Source organism: Palaemon carinicauda, chromosome 37 (genome assembly GCF_036898095.1).
Source record: "Palaemon carinicauda isolate YSFRI2023 chromosome 37, ASM3689809v2, whole genome shotgun sequence".
Lineage (NCBI taxonomy): Eukaryota > Metazoa > Arthropoda > Malacostraca > Decapoda > Palaemonidae > Palaemon > Palaemon carinicauda.
The window spans coordinates 49,627,873-49,646,348 of NC_090761.1; the positions used below are offsets into that span (position 1 = coordinate 49,627,873).

General features: G+C 40.8%; 1 protein-coding gene across 5 annotated transcripts in view; it reads right to left on the reverse strand.

Moving 5' to 3' along the window:
• The window catches only part of Nedd4 (E3 ubiquitin-protein ligase Nedd4), a 115,781-nt gene that overhangs the window by 60,944 nt on the left and 36,361 nt on the right, over window positions 1–18,476 (reverse strand). For 3 of the 5 annotated variants that reach the window (XM_068361169.1, XM_068361168.1, XM_068361167.1), the window contains exons 8-9: window positions 8,535–8,676; window positions 4,146–4,304 (exon numbers count right to left, since the gene is read on the reverse strand). In XM_068361169.1, coding sequence (XP_068217270.1) covers window positions 4,146–4,304; window positions 8,535–8,676 — 301 coding nt within the window. The remainder of the gene's footprint in view (window positions 1–4,145; window positions 4,305–8,534; window positions 8,677–18,476) is intronic. The other 2 variants (XM_068361171.1, XM_068361170.1) reach the window with 1 other exon arrangement.

The following is an 18,476-nucleotide window of genomic DNA, read 5'->3' on the forward strand; positions in this document are numbered from 1 at the left end:
GTTTACCATGCCAAAAGAGAATAAATAAATGGAATATTTCAGAGACTTGGTAAACAATTGACAGGTTTACAAGCAAGTACAAGATGTAAAATGATGGAAATTACTAAGCCCAGTGCCACACAAGAAGACTCTACAACTCTGTTCCCATCCCCAAGCTTGTCCTTTCTTTCCCCATCACATCTTATTTGCCTCTATTGTTCTGCATTTTTGCATTTATTGATGCAGAGTATCAGTGTATTCGATAGAAGTATTTACTGCAGTAATTATCAAAAAGAATAAAAATAGAAAATGGCAGTGCTTCTACAGCAAAGAGAAAGCATGACAAACTCCCTCTCAGAAAAATAAAAAAATTGTTGAAAAAAAAAATACAAAAATATACTATATATAGCTTACCATGACATGTACATGGCAAGAAAGAATACAGTCCTTTGATAAAAGGTATAAATTAAGAAACAACATGGTGCTGCCTTGACTGTCAAACCACAGGCTACAAAAAATGTCGACTGTGAGGTAAATATAATTCATGACCTAATAACTTTAGTTTTAATTTTCATTACTACATTTCTAGCCTATGTATAATGTTTATCGTAAATTTCTAGCCTACGCAAATTGTCAATAGTAAATTTCTAGCCTACGTAAATGATCAATCATAAATTTCTAGCCTACGCAAATTGTCAATAGTAAATTTCTAGCCTACGTAAATGATCAATCATAAATTTCTAGCCTACGCAAATTGTCTATTGTAAATTTCTAGCCCATGCAAATTATCTGTTGTTAATTTCTAGCCCATTTCTAGCATATGCAAACTGTCTATAGTCAGCAATTTGCAAGTCGTTATTATTATAAGCAAAGCTGCAACCCTAGTTGCAAAAGCAAAATACTGTAAGTTCTAAGAGTCCAATAAGGAAAGCAGCCTATTTCTGACTAAAAAGAGGAAATATGGAAAAACAAACCATGGAATAAAAGAACTATATCGATATGAACAAAACTATACTACAAAGTATACCGAGAAGAACAAAAGAGGTGGATTTAAAAATTATGAAAGATGAAGAGGCAGCCTTTTCATAAATTCTCAGATTATTTGGCCACTAATAAGCCTACAAAACTCATCATTTGAACAAACAAACAATGACAGCAATCTATACTGTACTCAATTTTGGCATCAAGCCAGAGAACGTTGGCTTGATATCAAAGTGTACCTCTCTACAAGAATGGCTTCCATTTGACAAAGGCTATTCAATCCTTACATGTGGGCAAATATCCATTGCACAGTTAAATTAACTGCCCATTTAAGTGAGATTATAAAGTACTGTATACTTAAGTGTAGTCAAACATGTGATAAAAGAGGAGAATGTGTTGGGAATATGGTATATTTTGTACAAATATCTGAGCATTGTTCAATCAATAATGTTAAAATAACAAATAAAAAATCTGTGTGTAGTAGGTATAACTCAATTTGTAAATACTATATTATATTATTTATATTTGTAAATACTGTACATTTCTAGACATTTTAAATAAATGTTATCATAATACCTAGACTGTTCACTGTACATGGAGAGTACTTTTAATTCACTTAATTTCAGAAATGTTGCTCTCTATACATTCTCTTTTGTCTCTTTCCCCTTTCACTAATGAACAAATACTTTAGGCCACGCATAAGATATCCTCAAAAAGTGACTCATGGTCTCAATAAATTTCCTCATTATATCAGCTATTAAAACATCAAGAAAATTAAACTAACTTCTTACTGAAACTTACGAGTACATCTTAGTGGGTGAGGACAACCAAATGAGAATGATAATCAGCTAAATAACAAAAGCAAAATACTGAGAGCTATTCAAGCAACATAAGTTCAACTGAATTCTTCATTTTCTTCTTTAAAAGTTCATAAGAGAATTATGTACCGGATTATTAATTAACAATTTTCACTCAAGACATGATTAAGCTGTCAGAACAAAGCCATTACCTATTTTAAAAAAAAAAAGCTTCATTGCACAGTCTCCTCAATAAGCCACATGAAAGATAAAAGCAAATGATGAATAGCACTCACTTGGAGCAACTAAGTGTATGATGGTCATTGCAGACTCTGTCTACCAATGGAAAAATTACCTTAAGTTATGTTGTTCATCTCCCAACAGTCTTGGTTGCTTGCTTTTTTAGAATACTTGTCCTGAAAGAACCTAAGCTAGTCTTCACACATCCAGAAAGCCCCCAAGCTGGTCTTCAGTCATCCTGAAAGCTCCTAAGCTAGTCTTCAGACATCCTGAAAGCCATCTAAGGTAGACTTCAGATGTCCAGAAAGCCCCTAAGGTGGTTTTCAGCTGTCCTAAAAGCCACTAAGCTAGCCTTCAGATGTCCTTAATGACCCTAAGCTAGTCTTCAGATGTCCTGAAAGCCCCTAAGCTAGTCTTCAGATGTCCTAAAAGCCCCTAAACTAGTCATCAGATGTCCTGAAAGCTCCTAAGCTAGTCTTCATCCTAACAACAATCTAGTAAAGCCTCAAAATCTTAAAAACAACCAATAGATGTTGTAGCTATCCACTGGCCCTTTTGACAGTCTCCTAATGTAATCTCTTTTAGGTCTTTGAAGTCTTTAGTAAATTAGATAATGATCCCAATATATTTTCAAAGCCTTCCCTCATTTTTAAATCCATTTCATATGCAGAAATAATGTGACGGCAGAGGAAAGATCTCACTCTAATAGACATCTTAGGCAAGAGTGCTCTATAACAGAAATCCTTGAATTTTGTCCTGTCAGTGCTATAATGAAAGAGCAACATCATACCATGTTAGGTAGGAGTCATCATTGAAATTGTTAAATTGTAAATCTCAATTCCCAAACTGTATAAAATAAACAGCACTACCTCTTGGAAGGGATACAGAATGGGATCTTACTCATAGTAAGAGACTAGGTACTCCCTTTAGGAATTGCATGTTCTTTTCCACATGCAAATCACTAAGACTTATGTAGTATTTATTTCTCACTGAATGAAATACTGTTCTCAAATGAAAAGGCTCTTAAAATACCCGTTTTTTTCAATAAGAGGAATCAAAGGCTTCCATCTAATAAATGGCCTGGGTTTAGGCTGTCTTACAAACACTTAGGGCACAGGCCTCAAAAACTTGATTGTACACCCCGATGTATGAGAAGCTTCACATTCCCTCAAGTATAATACGTACTGACAAAGTCAGAGCCATCGACAGGATTAATTTTTCACATTCATAATACGAATCCGAAACTGCTTTCTTACATGTTACCTGCCTCTTCTCAAGATGCTGTTATCATTACTTAAGGGTGGAATTTAGCCCATCAACACACTTCTTTTAAGACAAAAGATTGTCTTGGAGAGTCTTGCCTATCTCAAATTATACATCAAAAAGGAGCTCAATCTATTATAATTTTATCTTTATCATCGCATCCCTCATTCCCCTACACCCTTCACTCATCATTCAAAAACTGTTCAAGTACTAGCAGCAGCAGTTCCAAGAAAGGCTTTCAAGGATATGAAGCACTTGACCCTCTAATGCAACTAATAAAAAGAACTATAAAAACAAAAAACCCACCTTACACAAAATGGTAAATTTCTCACAAAGAGCAAAACTAGAAGTCTAAGGATAAAAAACTTGGATGAGAACTTATACAGGAATCTACTTGAAAATACTTTTCCTCGATAGGTAAAGCAATAAAAACAAAAATATCCACTACCAACTAGGAAAATTTCCTTTATGTCTCAAAACTACAGTGTGGAGTTTATAAATTAGAAAGGTTTTAAGAGAGAAAGAAATGAAAGGATGAATCATGAGTAATTAAAAGCAGTGACAAAGATCAAACTACAGCTACAACAAAAAGGGTGGCTACGGTGAAAGCATCATACTTTAAGGACTGAAGTAACATTTATCTTAAATTCATCAATCCTGTTATATAAAACTTGTCAGCAAATATTAATAAAACCCTAAAAGCCAAAATGTCCCTGCATAATGAGATAATACTGTACCATGATTTAGAGCCTATTGATACGAGTCTATCAAATCTGAAATGATCTGTAATAGTTCGGAAGAGACGCTTCACGTACTACACCTACTATTGCGAGGGGGGGAGGGGAAACTACAGCAACTACATTGTTAGCCAACTTTTTCTCTCACCTCATTTGAGGCAATATCCTCAAAGCGAGGCTGTGATTCTTCTTGGTGCTCTCCCTCTTCATTTTCATCTTCCTCTCCCTCATCCTCATCATCATCCTCCTCCTCCTCATCACCATCATCATCATCGTCTTGATCCTCCCCCTCTCTTCCCACAGGTTGCTAAAGTTCAATCAAATCACAACGTCAAGTCAACATGCAACAGAAATGGCCACATGCTTACACAAGGAAGGTTAAAACAAACGATGTTATCCAGAACCATAAAGGCACTTCCAAAATCTATGTATAAAAATAATTTCATTAACAAGAGGCTATTTTTCCAAAAAATCACAAAACCAGTTGTGACCAATTTCCATGAGACATCATGAACTTTTTCAAATACAGTACGAATGAAATGTAAAAAAATCAGTAAGAATACACTAAAACATCCCTTCACATAGCTAATTCAATTTTGCAAAAATAGCCATCTATTTTGAAAAAATAACCGTGTCACCAAGGCAACAATGTTACTTGCACCTGGTGTTACATTCTAATATAAATACATATTGACAACTAACTGCAAATCCCACCCAATTACAAAATTATTTGAGGAAGGATTTCAAAGCATTATAGAAGCAAGTCAGTAATGTAATATATCTATTTCATTCTCCTAAAAAACTCATAACTTTCTCTTACTATGGAAACTTTAAAAAATACAAAACAACCCTCATGAAGTTAGTATCAGGTCCTGAGAGTATCACAGCATTCAACACAGGTTGTGCCTGGTATACACAACCTTTAATAAAACTTAGAATGAACGAGGTATTACATCTATTAGGAAAGGACCTGCTGATCGCACCACCTTCATTTTAATAGCAAGTCTATAAATTTATTTATACTAACATTAGCACTGATGTCCTAGAGCTTATTCTTGTGCCTAATTACAGTTCTAAATTTACAAGACAAGGTCATTTTACAAACAAGGTAAGCTGTAAAATAAATAATCAAAGATAAAATCAATAAACTGGAAAAAAAATATATAAACAGTATTCATTACACATGCAAATATAAAATAGAATTAAACCTTGCTACAAAGCAATGCAACACACATTGTCATTCGTAACATGCAAATAATGCATAAATTTTACCCTAGAATTTGAAAACTGTCAATTTGTATGTAACCATTGCAGAGAATTTCAAAAACTCAAAAACAAAATGTTTCATCTAGTGAAATTTTCCGAAAGAATTTGAAGAAACTGTGAAAATGTCTCACCGTTGCCTTAATGAACTCTTAATTATAAATATCACAGCCTAGTATAGATAACAACAGGGCAGCAGCATTAGGATCTCTTCTGTGATAAAAATAAGGCTTTGAACTTTAAACTTGAACTATCTAATGAATGACAATACCTGTACTGTACTGACAATGCACCAAGACACAATTTCATTTTTAAATATGAGGAACAAGAGGACTGTATAGCACTATGAAAACAAAAACCCTACTTCTATAAAATTCAAACTGATATTGGAGACTAGTTTGTCAAAAGACCTAATAAATCACTTTCATTTTGAACTGGCACAAGTTATGGACAACTCGGTATGAATCCTTGTCAAGCAAAACACCATTACACAGACAGTAACAATATTATGGTCTCACTTGACGTGGTTTACTCAAACTGGATATCTGTCTACTATTTAACATAGCAATAAGTGAAGAATAACCTCAGTTAACAAGGTTTCCCTTGAGGTATAAATGGAGGTTCTAAAGACAATACAGACAGCAGACTCTTAAGATATAAAGCTCCCTAGACAAGAAATCCACATCATTAAAACATAAGATCTCAACGTAATATATGCTAACCTGTGATCAAGATGTTAAGTTTCTTGACATTTCCAAATCAAATACAGTATTGGTCTGCTTATAAACGATGAGTAGTAGTTAGAAGAAAAGTATGCTATTCATAGAATCTACTAAAAGACATGATCCTCTCTACCAAATATTTAATTGCTCAACAAGAACATCAATTCTCCCTCCAAAAGCTACTGAAAACATCTAAAACCAATCAGGAAACTTATTCCCGTGGAATTTCATTGGTCTTAACTTCTGGTGGAATAATGAGTCATGAAAAAAAAAAATTTCTTTTTACCTTAAAAGACTCACTAGACTGGAGCAGTTCAGCAAGCAGAAAGAGAGAAGCAACAACATAAATGAAATTGAAAGGACTGCCCGACTCCTGGTAAATAAAAATGTCCAATTAGAAGGAGTGAGCAAAGATTCATGATGGTTACATAAAGCCAGCACTAATCTATGCAGCAGAAACACAGTCAATAGCAATGAAAATAGGAGCGATTTTAATAAGCTGTGACCTTCAAATGTTAAGATTCATAGCTGAAGTCTGCACAAGAAACAGGGAATTGGTGGAAAGATGTGGTTCTTAGAAGCTGGAAAAGGCTAAAAACTCAAATGCTGATATAATTTGAACATGTGTAATGCATTGCTAAGGATCAGACAACATACAAAATGTTCATATACTGCAATTCGCTTGCAATACTAGTCAGAACAACAGTAAATGCAGAAGTGGCAAGAATACGATCTGCAGGAAAGCTCAGAGAATCACAGAATAAGGTGGTAGATAAAGACCGAGTCATAGTGAGTTAAGAAGGACAGATGCAAGAGAGAAGGGAATGAAGAACTCATTCCAAGTCTAACACCGTAAGGGGAATTGTTGGTGCAAGAATGGTTAATTTGATGTCCATCATAGATGCCTTTGTCCTATTAACTACTGTATACAGTACTGTATATCTAGTTAAAACACAGTGTGTGTAAGAGGATAATACAGAACACTAGTGCATAGGCTATGAATGAATACTTCTCTTCAAACAGTTAAAAGTGCTCTTATGACTGTTTTTCACCAATTTTTATAGGTTGAAGTGCAATAAATTTATAAATCAAAATCAATACACTTTAACTTTATTAACTGAAGATTTTGAAGTATCCAAAAGTAAAGAGGTAACTTCTGGACTACAACCATGGTAAATAAATTTATCCTTGCCTTATCCAAAGTCTTCCTAAACTGTTAACAGCCACATAAAGGGCAATCACCTACCAAACTTTCCTAGATGATCATGAGTTATGTGCAATTATGATTTTTCTAGCTGGAATAAACATCAAAACTAATGATATATACCATATTCTGTTCCTTCCATTAACAAAACAAGGAGGTCTTGCACCAAATCAAGTCTTCCAAGTGATGACATGAATAATCATGGTCAACCTGTAAACGTTATAAGAAGGCTGCAATAGGTGTAACACAGCTTTTACCTACAGAAAAATGACAGGAGCTTTATTTGCTTCTTGTTCAGAATTAAAAGATAACAACCACACTAATAAGTACCAAGAACAACTAATAAAAAACAAAACAAGATTGCCTGTTGGCCTTTGCAATATGTGACAGTTGGAAGACATCTCCCAACAGTGAAAGGCTTCCTTTTGAACAGGACTGACTAAAGCAGACCAAGTATTTAACAGGAGCCATTTGGAGCAATCTTAAAGGGAGAACCTATTTCTAGTCTATATGCACTTCCCCACCCCTTACCTAATGAAATAAAATATCAAGACTTCCTAAATAATGACCTGTCATCTAGCCTAAATATCAGTAAACCTAACACCAGTGCAATAAAGGCAAACATTTGTAATACTAAAGGACCAAAATAATCTTATACAGTATCTGAAAAATAAAAATTGTAACCCAATTTTAGCCAAGTACAAAGCTAAAAGTTTAGCTTTTACAGTATCTTTTAAAAATATTCAGAATCTAATTGTTTTGCTCACTGCAATAACACCTTGCAATAAAAAAGCACACATGGATACAGGCACTTTTCTGATGAAGTAACCATCATACGCTTAATTGGAGTTTATTCTGTTGAAAGTTTTTTTTTTTCTTTTTTTTTTTATCAAATGTTTACATGGTAAACTTGGAACAAACAGCCTCTTATAACTAACTTTTTAATAATTGTTTACATTTTATGTATCAAAAAATAACCTGACAAAATTTCATTTAAAAATCCCCCAAAATAAAATACTGGTAAACTAACAGAATTTTAGATTCAATCAATTAACCTGGAATCTTCACTCGGTTATAACTAGTCGTAATCTGAAATCAATTAGAGCCCTAATGATTGGTAGTAGTCTGCTTTTCAAAATATTACTCCAAATCCTAAAACTGTCACATGCTTCATGCAATGTCAAAATGAACAGTGCCTTTCTAGTGGAGTGCACTGATGATTTAAAGCGATGATCATAAAATGTGCCAATTTCAACAAAGGTAAATGCATTTAAACTGGTTAAACTTACTTTCTTGCTTTCTTACAAACAATTAACGGCCTTTAAAAAATGGGAAAACAAAAACTTACCCGTTGCAGGACATTATCAGATCCTCTTGAGACTTCATTGTCATCCACTGATATGTGGAATCGGCGACGGAATTCATTTCGAAATTCATTCTGAGCAGACTCTAACCGCTGGAATCTCTCTTGCTCATGAGTCCCCTGTGAACTGTATGGTTTCCATTAGACTTGTCTCTATACCGGGTAGAGAGAAGACTCTACCAATAAAGACTTCACTATATTCTAATTAATGTTTCTTTACACTACAACTGGCTATTTCTATAAGAGGCATATCTACATAACCTTATGCTCACATATTTTGTGATTGTTTACGACAAAACATGAATAAATCATCATTTCCAACTTAACTAGTTCGCTCTTCACCTGTTACAGTACTTAAAACAAATGCCTTATTGCCAGTCTGAACAAGGAACAATAGTTCTAAATCTATTCTTGAAACAATCAATCTTGGGAGTCTGACAATAAGAAAGACCTCTATGGCTAAGGAGAGCCATCTCATATAAACTATAACTTTACTTCCTCACACTGCAAGTGAAAATTATACTAAATCCGCACTGTAACAGATGAAGGTAGTCTGTGTTAATTATTAGCACCTGTTATCATCATCAAGTAGTTTTATCAGACCACTGAGTTAGAATATATCCACAAAGCATAACATTCAGATGGTCAAGTGGAATGCAATCAATTCTTAGAGGTCGAAGCTTGAGAGCCTTGATATCTTCCCGCTACTTGCATAACTATCATACCCCACACTTTATAAGCTTTGATCTCCAGTGAGAAATGGGGGAAGGAATTGATAACTTAATATCTGGATACTACATTCTCCATATACAGGAACCAAAAAAAAAAAAAAAAAAAAAAAAAAAAAATTAATAAACAATATTGACCTATTATTCAAACAAAAGCAATACTTTCCAAGACAAAAATACTATACACACATTTGTATTATATCTTTGGTCACGTAATGTGAAAAGGATATAGCGTAAATAAAATTCTAACCTAGAGAATGATACCTACACCTTCCACAACTGTTATGTACCAACACTTCATCACATCAACAAATTCTCAACATTCTTAAATATCTGAAGAACAAATGTAGCAATTAATGTAGATACAGTCATTTGAAATTGTTTGGTTCTGTGAAACATTAGAAACCTACCCAGACAAAAGGTGAACATTAAACAATTAATAACCAAATAAAATGGATTTTGACGAAGGAAAAATCTATTTCTAGGTGAGGAACCTGTGTCACCCAGTGAAATGCTCCTTAAAGCACCATTTCAAAGGTATAAATACTGCTAAATATACCAGAGAAAAATTTGCATGGAATGCTAGGAATATATCCAGCTCGCTCACCCATAAAAGGGTGTCGGTATTAAAACTGGGGCGAGTGATACCACTACCAGAGATCCCTTTCCAATTAGACTTCTCCCTCCTCAAAATCCCCCGTTACTACGAGGTGTCGTTCACTAAAGCTACTGCCCCCCCCCCCCCTTCAACTTCTACCATCATTCCTTGTTAGCACCCATGAACGTTCGGACGTGTTTTTCGTAGCTATGTGTAATTTTGTGCTTTGAAGATGTCAGGCGTTATTAGCAAAATTAAGGTCATTCAATCTCAGAGGTATTACTTTATTCTGCTATTTATTGATGGCAATGGATTTTAGCAATTGTACACAATCACAAATTGGGATATTTACAGTGTGACTAGCTCAAAGCAGTTGCAGCTTCTAATGCTTCATCTGGTTTCTTATTTCCTTTAAAGCTTATCAGTGCAGGAATCAAACATACTGACATGGGTTAGCTTGATCCTAGAGGAGACTAACTCATCAGTTGACTCCTATTCTCTGCTTCAGGGGAGAGGAAGAAACCAAAGTTTCTCTGATGGAAGTAATCGTGTATTTTCGCCTTGGGTCCATAGAAGGCGAGGAAGACTCCTCTAGGGGGATCCTGGGAGTTTTTGACTGACGAACAGCTGGGATACCTGTTGCGAAGGCTTGCATGAAAGCCCGACCAAGGCTCCTGACCAATAGCTGCACTATCGGAAAGTTCCATTGAAGGAAACTACAAAGAGGGCCTCCGCAAGAAAGTCTTATCTGCTATTGATGAAGCTCTCGAGGATGGCTGCAGTGCTGATGTCTCCTTCCGAAGAAAGGAATCGGATGTGAAGGAGGGTCTTATGGAACTTTGAACTCCTGCTGCTTAGAAGTCTTACCTGGTTCCACTCTCTCCGGCAAACACAATGTTCTGCGTTTGCGGGGAGGAGAACGAGGTGAAGGAGAACCATGGGGAGAAGACTTACGTCTCTCTAGAGGAAGCTCAGAAGCTCAAGGAGGAGAAGGCTTAGGAAACTCTCTTCCAACGAACAGCGCCGTTCATTGGAGTGGTGTCGTTCTGGCGAACATTGGCAAGGATTGGGGGTTGGTTCCTGTGGTCGCTGTACTGTGGCAGCGAGGTCACGCGTAGCTGTCTTTCGAAGAGCTGCTGATGAATCTGTCGGTCGTCTGACGATCGTCTAAGTGATCAACAAGTTGGAGAACGGCGAGCAATATGAGGCTGGTGTACTTTGCCTTCCTCTATTGGAGAGCGGCAAGTCATCGATGAACGGCGAGAAGGTGACCATCGAGCAGATAATGACTACTGACGAGCTGGCAAGTGGAGGTCTGCTGGCGATCGGCGCGTTGTCAAGCGGCGAACAGGCGATCAGGAAAGGTGTAACACCCCCCCCCCCCACAGGCAGCATTGTCAATGAGAAAGAAACGAAGTCAAGCTCTGTGAAGGCCACAACCAGATTCCCTATAAGAACACATAGAGGGGAGGGTGATGATAACAGCCGAACAAAGAAGAATCCAAATAATGACGACTCTCCTGCGGCAGCGGCTGAGCCACTCGGAAGGCTATCCGCCTACGGGATGTCCATTGTTCAAGGAAGGAAGGTCGTAAGGGAAGGTTTTCAGCCCTTGAAAACCTGTCGCACTATACTGTCACATAAACAAAAAAGACTCACTGTAACGAAAGTTTGGAATATATAAAAAAACAAAGAATGTTTTCATATAAACTGGTTTAAATGAAAAGAAAGATTAAAAAGTCAAAAGGCCAGTCAATTGGAGAGGGGAGAGAAAATTTCTCTCCCCAAAGCCAAAGGTAAAGTAAAGCACTGTCACAGGTGAGTGAGTGAGAGGGGCAGCTAGCTAAACACCTTAACCAGGGCCCCCGCTAACTAGCGGGATGGGTACCTAACTCTCGCTAAAAGTCTAATGGCTCGTCTTTCAGCTTCAATAATAACCCTATAAATAGCGTAGGTTCGTATTCCAGTTACGAAACAAAACATGTTTCATGTACTGTATGTAAACAATATGATATGCTCAAGTCTGAATCTTTCATGAAGCTTCTGAATAACCTGAGAGGCTAACACAAGTTATAGAATGAGAAACTTCACAAACAATAAAAAAACAACCTCTATAAAAAAAAATAATTTGCAAATAGATGACTAAAAAAATGATTCAGTCTCTTCTAAAATGTTATTTTTATTAATAAAATAAATTTTTGAATATACTTACCCGATAATCATGTAGCTGTCAACTCCGTTGCCCGACAGAATTCTATGGAGGGATACGCCAGCTATCACAATACTAGAAGGGGGTGTACTTACCAGCGCCACCTGTGGCCAGGTACTCAATTACTTGTTGTTGACACCTCCTCAATTATTCCTCGGTCCACTGGTTCTCTCTGGGGAGGAAGGGAGGGTCGATTAAATCATGATTATCGGGTAAGTATATTCAAAAATTTATTTTATTAATAAAAATAACATTTTTCAATATTAAACTTACCCGATAATCATGTAGCTGATTCACACCCAGGGAGGTGGGTGAAAACCAGTGTACAAGATTAAAGGATAGCTAAGTATCCCATATTTCATATAACAGTTATCTCAAATAACAATGAAATAATAAGTACTTGGTAAGGAAGTCGAATAGAACCGTTACTCTGCCTCTTTATTTAAAGTTCGTCTTCCTTACTGAGCGCAGCGTTCCTCTTGGAGGCTGAATCAACCCAAAGGTGCCAAAGTACACGGGGTTGCAACCCCTACTAAAGGACCTCTACCAAACCTTTAACCCAGGCGCTTCTCAAGAATGAATAGACCACCCGCCAAATCCAAGGATGCGGAAGGCTTCTTAGCCTACCGTAACAACCATAAAAACAACAATAAAAGTATTCAAGAGAAAGGTTAAAAAAAAGGTTATGGGATTAAGGGAATGTAGTGGTTGAGCCCTCACCTACTACTGCACTCGCTGCTACGAATGGTCCCAGGGTGTAGCAGTTCTCGTAAAGAGACTGGACATCTTTCAGATAAAATGATGCAAACACTGACTTGCTCCTCCAATAGGTTGCATCCATTATGCTCTGCAGAGAACGGTTTTTGTTAAAGGCCATCGAAGTAGCTACAGCTCTTACTTCGTGAGTCCTTACCTTCAGCAATGCAAGGTCTTCCTCCTTTAAGTGAGAATGTGCTTCTCTGATCAGAAGCCTTATATAGTACGAAAGCCCATTCTTGGACATGGGTCTCGAGGGTTTCTTGATGGCACACCATAAGGCTTCTGACTGTCCTCGAATAGGTTTAGACCTCTTAAGATAATATTTGAGAGCTCTGACAGGGCAAAGAACTCTCTCTAGTTCGTTACCTACCATGTTGGAGAGGCTAGGTATTTCGAACGATCTAGGCCAAGGACGTGAAGGAAGCTCGTTCTTTGCTAGGAATCCAAGCTGAAAAGAACATGTTGCAGATTCGGTTGTGAAACCAATGTTCTTGCTGAAGGCATGAACCTCACTGACTCTCTTAGCTGTTGCAAGGCAAACGAGAAAAAGTGTCTTGAGGGTAAGGTCCTTAAAGGAAGCTGACTGGAGAGGTTCGAACCTAGATGTCATAAGGAACCTTAAGACTACGTCTAGATTCCAGCCTGGAGTGGAAAGACGACGTTCTTTAGATGTCTCAAAAGACTTGAGAATGTCTTGAAGGTCCTTGTTGGAAGACAGGTCCAAACCTCTGTGGCGGAGAACTGAAGCCAACATGCTCCTATATCCTTTAATCGTAGGCGCTGAAAGGGATCTCTCATTCCTAAGATGTAGAAGGAAGTCAGCTATTTGGATCACAGAGGTATTGGTAGAGGATATTGAATTGGCTCTACACCAGCTTCGGAAGACCTCCCACTTAGACTGGTAGACTCTACGAGTGGAAACTCTTCTAGCTCTGGCAATCGCACTGGCTGCCTCCTTCGAAAAGCCTCTAGCTCTAGCGAATCTTTCGACAGTCTGAAGGCAGTCAGCCGAAGAGCGTGGAGGTTTGGGTGCAACCTGTCTACGTGAGGTTGACGTAGAAGGTCCACTCTTAGAGGTAGAGTCCTGGGGAAGTCGACTAGCCATTGAAGTACCTCTGTGAACCATTCTCTTGCAGGCCAAAGGGGAGCAACCAGCGTCAGCCGTGTCCCTTCGTGCGAGACGAATTTCTGCAGAACTTTGTTTATTATCTTGAACGGAGGGAATGCGTACAGGTCGAGATGGGACCAGTTCAGCAGAAAAGCATCCACATGAACTGCTGCAGGGTCTGGAACAGGGGAACAATACAGCGGAAGTCTCTTGGTTATGGAGGTGGCAAACAGATCTATGGTGGGTTGACCCCACAAGGTCCAAAGTCTGTTGCACACACTCTTGTGGAGGGTCCATTCCGTGGGAATGACCTGATTCCTTCTGCTTAGGCGATCCGCTGAAACATTCATATCGCCCTGGATGAACCTCGTGACCAGAGTGAGGTTTAGACCTCTTGACCAAATGAGGAGGTCCCTTGCGATCTCGTAAAGGCTCCTCGAATGGGTCCCTCCTTGCTTGGAGATGTAAGCCAAGGCTGTGGTGTTGTCTGAGTTCACCTCCACCACTTTGCCTAGCAGGAGGGACTTGAAGTTCAACAGGGCTAGATGAACTGCTAGCAGTTCCTTGCAGTTGATGTGGAGTAATCCTTGTTCCTCGTTCCATACTCCCGAGCATTCCCGTCCGTCCAAGGTCGCACCCCAGCCCGAGTCCGATGCATCTGAGAAGAGATGAAGATTGGGGGTCTGAATGGCCAATGATAGACCCTCCTTGAGAAGGAGATTGTGCTTCCACCACAGGAGAGTGGTCTTCATCTCTTGGTTGATAGGGATAGAGACTGCTTCTAGAGTCGAGCCCTTGTCCCAATGAGCAGCAAGATGGAATTGAAGAGGGCGGAGGTGGAGTCTTCCTAGCTCGACAAACAGGGCCAGTGATGAGAGGGTCCCTGTGAGACTCATCCACTGTCTCACTGAGCAATTGCTCCTCTTCAGCATGCTCATGATGCACTCTAGGGCTTGGCTTATCCTGGGGGCCGATGGAAAAGCCCGAAAATCCTGACTCTGAATCTCCATTCCCAGGTACACAATGGATTGGGAGGGAATGAGTTGAGATTTCTCTATATTGACTAATAGACCTAGGTCTCTGATTAAGTCTAAAGTCCAAGTGAGGTTCTCCAGACAACGACGACTCGTGGAGGCTCTCAACAGCCAGTCGTCTAGGTAGAGGGAGGCTCTGATGTTCGACAAGTGTAGGAATTTCGCTACATTCCTCATCAGATGAGTAAAGACCATAGGAGCTGTGCTTAGGCCAAAACACAGGGCTTGGAACTGATAGACAACCTTTCCGAAAACGAATCTCAGGAAAGGTTGGGAGTCTGGATGAATGGGAACGTGAAAGTATGCATCTTTCAAGTCCAACGAGACCATCCAGTCCTCCTGTCTGACCGCTGCTAAGACCGACTTGGTCGTCTCCATCGTGAACGTCTGCTTGGTGACATACTCGTTGAGAGAGCTGACGTCCAGCACCGGTCTCCAACCTCCTGTCTTCTTGGCCACAAGAAAGAGACGGTTGTAGAAGCCCGGGGATTGATGGTCCCGGACTATAACCACTGCCTTCTTCTGCACAAGTAGCGACACCTCCTGTTGCAATGCTAGCCTCTTGTCCTCTTCTTTGTAGTTGGGAGAGAGGTTGATGGGCGATGTGGTCAGAGGTGGTTTGAGGCAGAATGGAATCCTGTAACCGTTCCTCAGCCAACTGACAGACTGTGCGTCTGCACCTCTCTTCTCCCAGGCTCGCCAGAAGATCTTGAGTCTGGCTCCTACTGTTGTCTGGAGAAACGGAGAGTCAGTTCTTTCCCTTAGATGTCCTGGATCCTTTCCTAGACTTGCTCCTGTGAGAGTCTGGACGGGAGCTTCCTCGGCTGGGGGCTCTACCACGAAAGGGCGGTATGAACCTCGTAGCCGGGGTATCAGCCACTGGGGAGCGATAAGTCTTGGGGACTGAGGTGGCAACCTTAGACTTACGAGCCGATGAGGCTACAAGATCGTGCGTATCTTTTTGTATCAGGGCAGCAGACAAGTCCTTAACTAGCTCTTCGGGAAAGAGGAACTTCGAGAGCGGAGCAAAAAGGAGTTGTGACCGTTGGCAAGGTGTAATGCTGGCGGAAAGGAAGGTACACAGTTGTTCCCTTTTCTTCAACACCCCTGATACAAACAACGACGCTAGCTCGCCCGATCCATCTCTGATGGCCTTATCCATGCAGGACATTAATAGCATGGCAGAATCTTTGTCCGCAGGAGAGGTTTTCTTGCTGAGGGCCCCCAGGCACCAGTCGAGAAAGTTGAACATTTCAAATGCTCTGAACATCCCTTTCAGTAAGTGATCCAGGTCTGAGAAGGTCCAACAAACCTTCGAGCGTCTCATAGCAGTTCTCCGAGGCGAGTCCACCAGACTTGAGAAGTCAGCCTGGGCAGAGGCAGGTACTCCCAAGCCTGGTGCTTCCCCTGTGGCATACCAAACGCTCGCTTTCGAAGTGAGCTTCGTTGGAGGGAACATGAAGGAAGTCTTGCCAAGGTGTTGTTTAGACTGCAGCCACTCCCCTAAGATCCTTAAAGCCCTCTTAGAGGATCTAGCTAGGACAAGCTTAGTATAAGAGGACTTAGTTTGTTGTACGCCCAGCGAAAACTCAGATGGTGGAGAGCGGGGAATAGCAGAGACAAAGTGGTCTGGGTAAATCTCCCTGAGTAGAGCCAAGACCTTACGAAAATCAATAGACTGTGGAGAAAGCTTGGATTCGTCCACGTCTGAGGAGGGATCAAGGTGTGCCTCCTCATCATCCGACACCTCATCACCCGAGTGTAGCGGAGAGATCGGACAAGAATGCTGAACCGCAGAGTCAGAACGGGTAGGAACAATAACAGAGGTTTCCTCTTCCAGTAACTGTTGAGGGAAAACCTGAGGCTCAGACTGCAAAGGCTGAACAACAGACGAAGCAGAAGGAAGGCGCATGGGTGAAGGAGGATGACTCCTAGCAAGAGAGGTTGAACCCAAGGATTGCGCTTGCTGAGCGGAGGACGGAGGCGGAGTAGCCCGTTCCTGTTCCTGTGAGATGAGCGGAGCATGATGAGGTTGAGGCTGCGCAGAACAAGGTAAAGTTCTCGCAAGCTGAGGCTCCTGAGGCGCAAGTCCAGGGTGTAGAGGAGCTTGCCTTGAGGAGGGTTGAGCTCGCTGCAGCGATGGCTGAGCAGACTGACTCATGGAAGGGAGAGGTTGTTGTACCCCAACCGAGAGTTGCACCACTGGTGGAGCAGCAAGGGGAGGCGGAGGAAGAGTGGAATAACTCTCCTGATCCCCAAGTAAAGGTTGCCTTAAAGAAGGCTGAGGCTGAACACCACTGGGAACAGCGAACTCAGAAAGTGGTGCAACATCGTACGCCTGGCAGATGGTGCTGCGACCAGGCGGAGCGAGCGCAGGCGGGGCGAGCACAGGCGGAGGGAGTGTAGGCGGAGGCGGAGGTGCAACACTCTCAGCCCGACACTCACGCATCAAGTCCGAAAGCTGTGCTTGCATGGACTGAAGCAGGGTCCACTTGGGATCGGCAGAAACGATAGTAGACTGAGGTAAAGCCTTAACAGTCGAGCTCTGTTGTGGCAGAACCTTACTCCTCTTGGGCGGAGTACAGTCGACAGATGACTGAGGCGAGTCAGAGCTGAGCCAATGACTGCAACCTGGCTGAGCACTCGCGGACTGGACTCTACGTTTAAGCGGTCTCGAGACCTGAGACCAACGTTTCTTCCCTGACAGTTGATCAGCGGACGAGAATAAGACGGGCTCAATCGTCTGCAGGTGGGAGTGACGGTCTTTGGAAGACACGCCCGCAACCACCGAGGATAGTTCTGTGCGCCTAACAAGGCCTGCCGAACCCTTAAGCCCTTCGACATTGCTTCTCCCCTGGGCATGGGAGCTTGCAAGAGGTCCCGGATTGGGAGGACGACTGGCTCGCACAGAAAAATCCTCACGCACCACACTGGCACCACTAGCACTTGGCACTGCACCGACACTAGCACTCGTCACAGCACTGGCACTAACTCCACCCACTGCACTCTTGACCTTCAGTTCTTTAACTTCGGCCATCAGAGACTTATGGTCACTTACCACTGATTCTACTTTATCGCCTAAAGCCTGAATAGCACGCAAAACAACTGACATATCAGGCGGAGGGCACACAGTAGGTTCGGGGGTAGCCACTACAGGGGTAGGAAAAGGTAGGGGATCATGAGGTGAGGAAAACATAGAAGAGTGAGAAGAACTCCTCCTAACTCTACCTCTCTCTAACTTAGTTGAATATTTTAAAAGACGGACAAATTCCAATTCCGAAAGTCCGGCGCATTCCTCACATCGATTTTCTAACTGACAGGGCCTGTCCCTACAGTCAGAACAAGCGGTGTGAGGATCTACCGAGGCCTTCGGAATACGCCTATTGCAAGACCTACATCGTCTATGGGAGGGGGCTTGCGAAATGTCAGACATCTTGTAATCCAAAGAGTTAGCCAAAGGGGGATCCAAAAACAAGCAAAAATCGTTAACC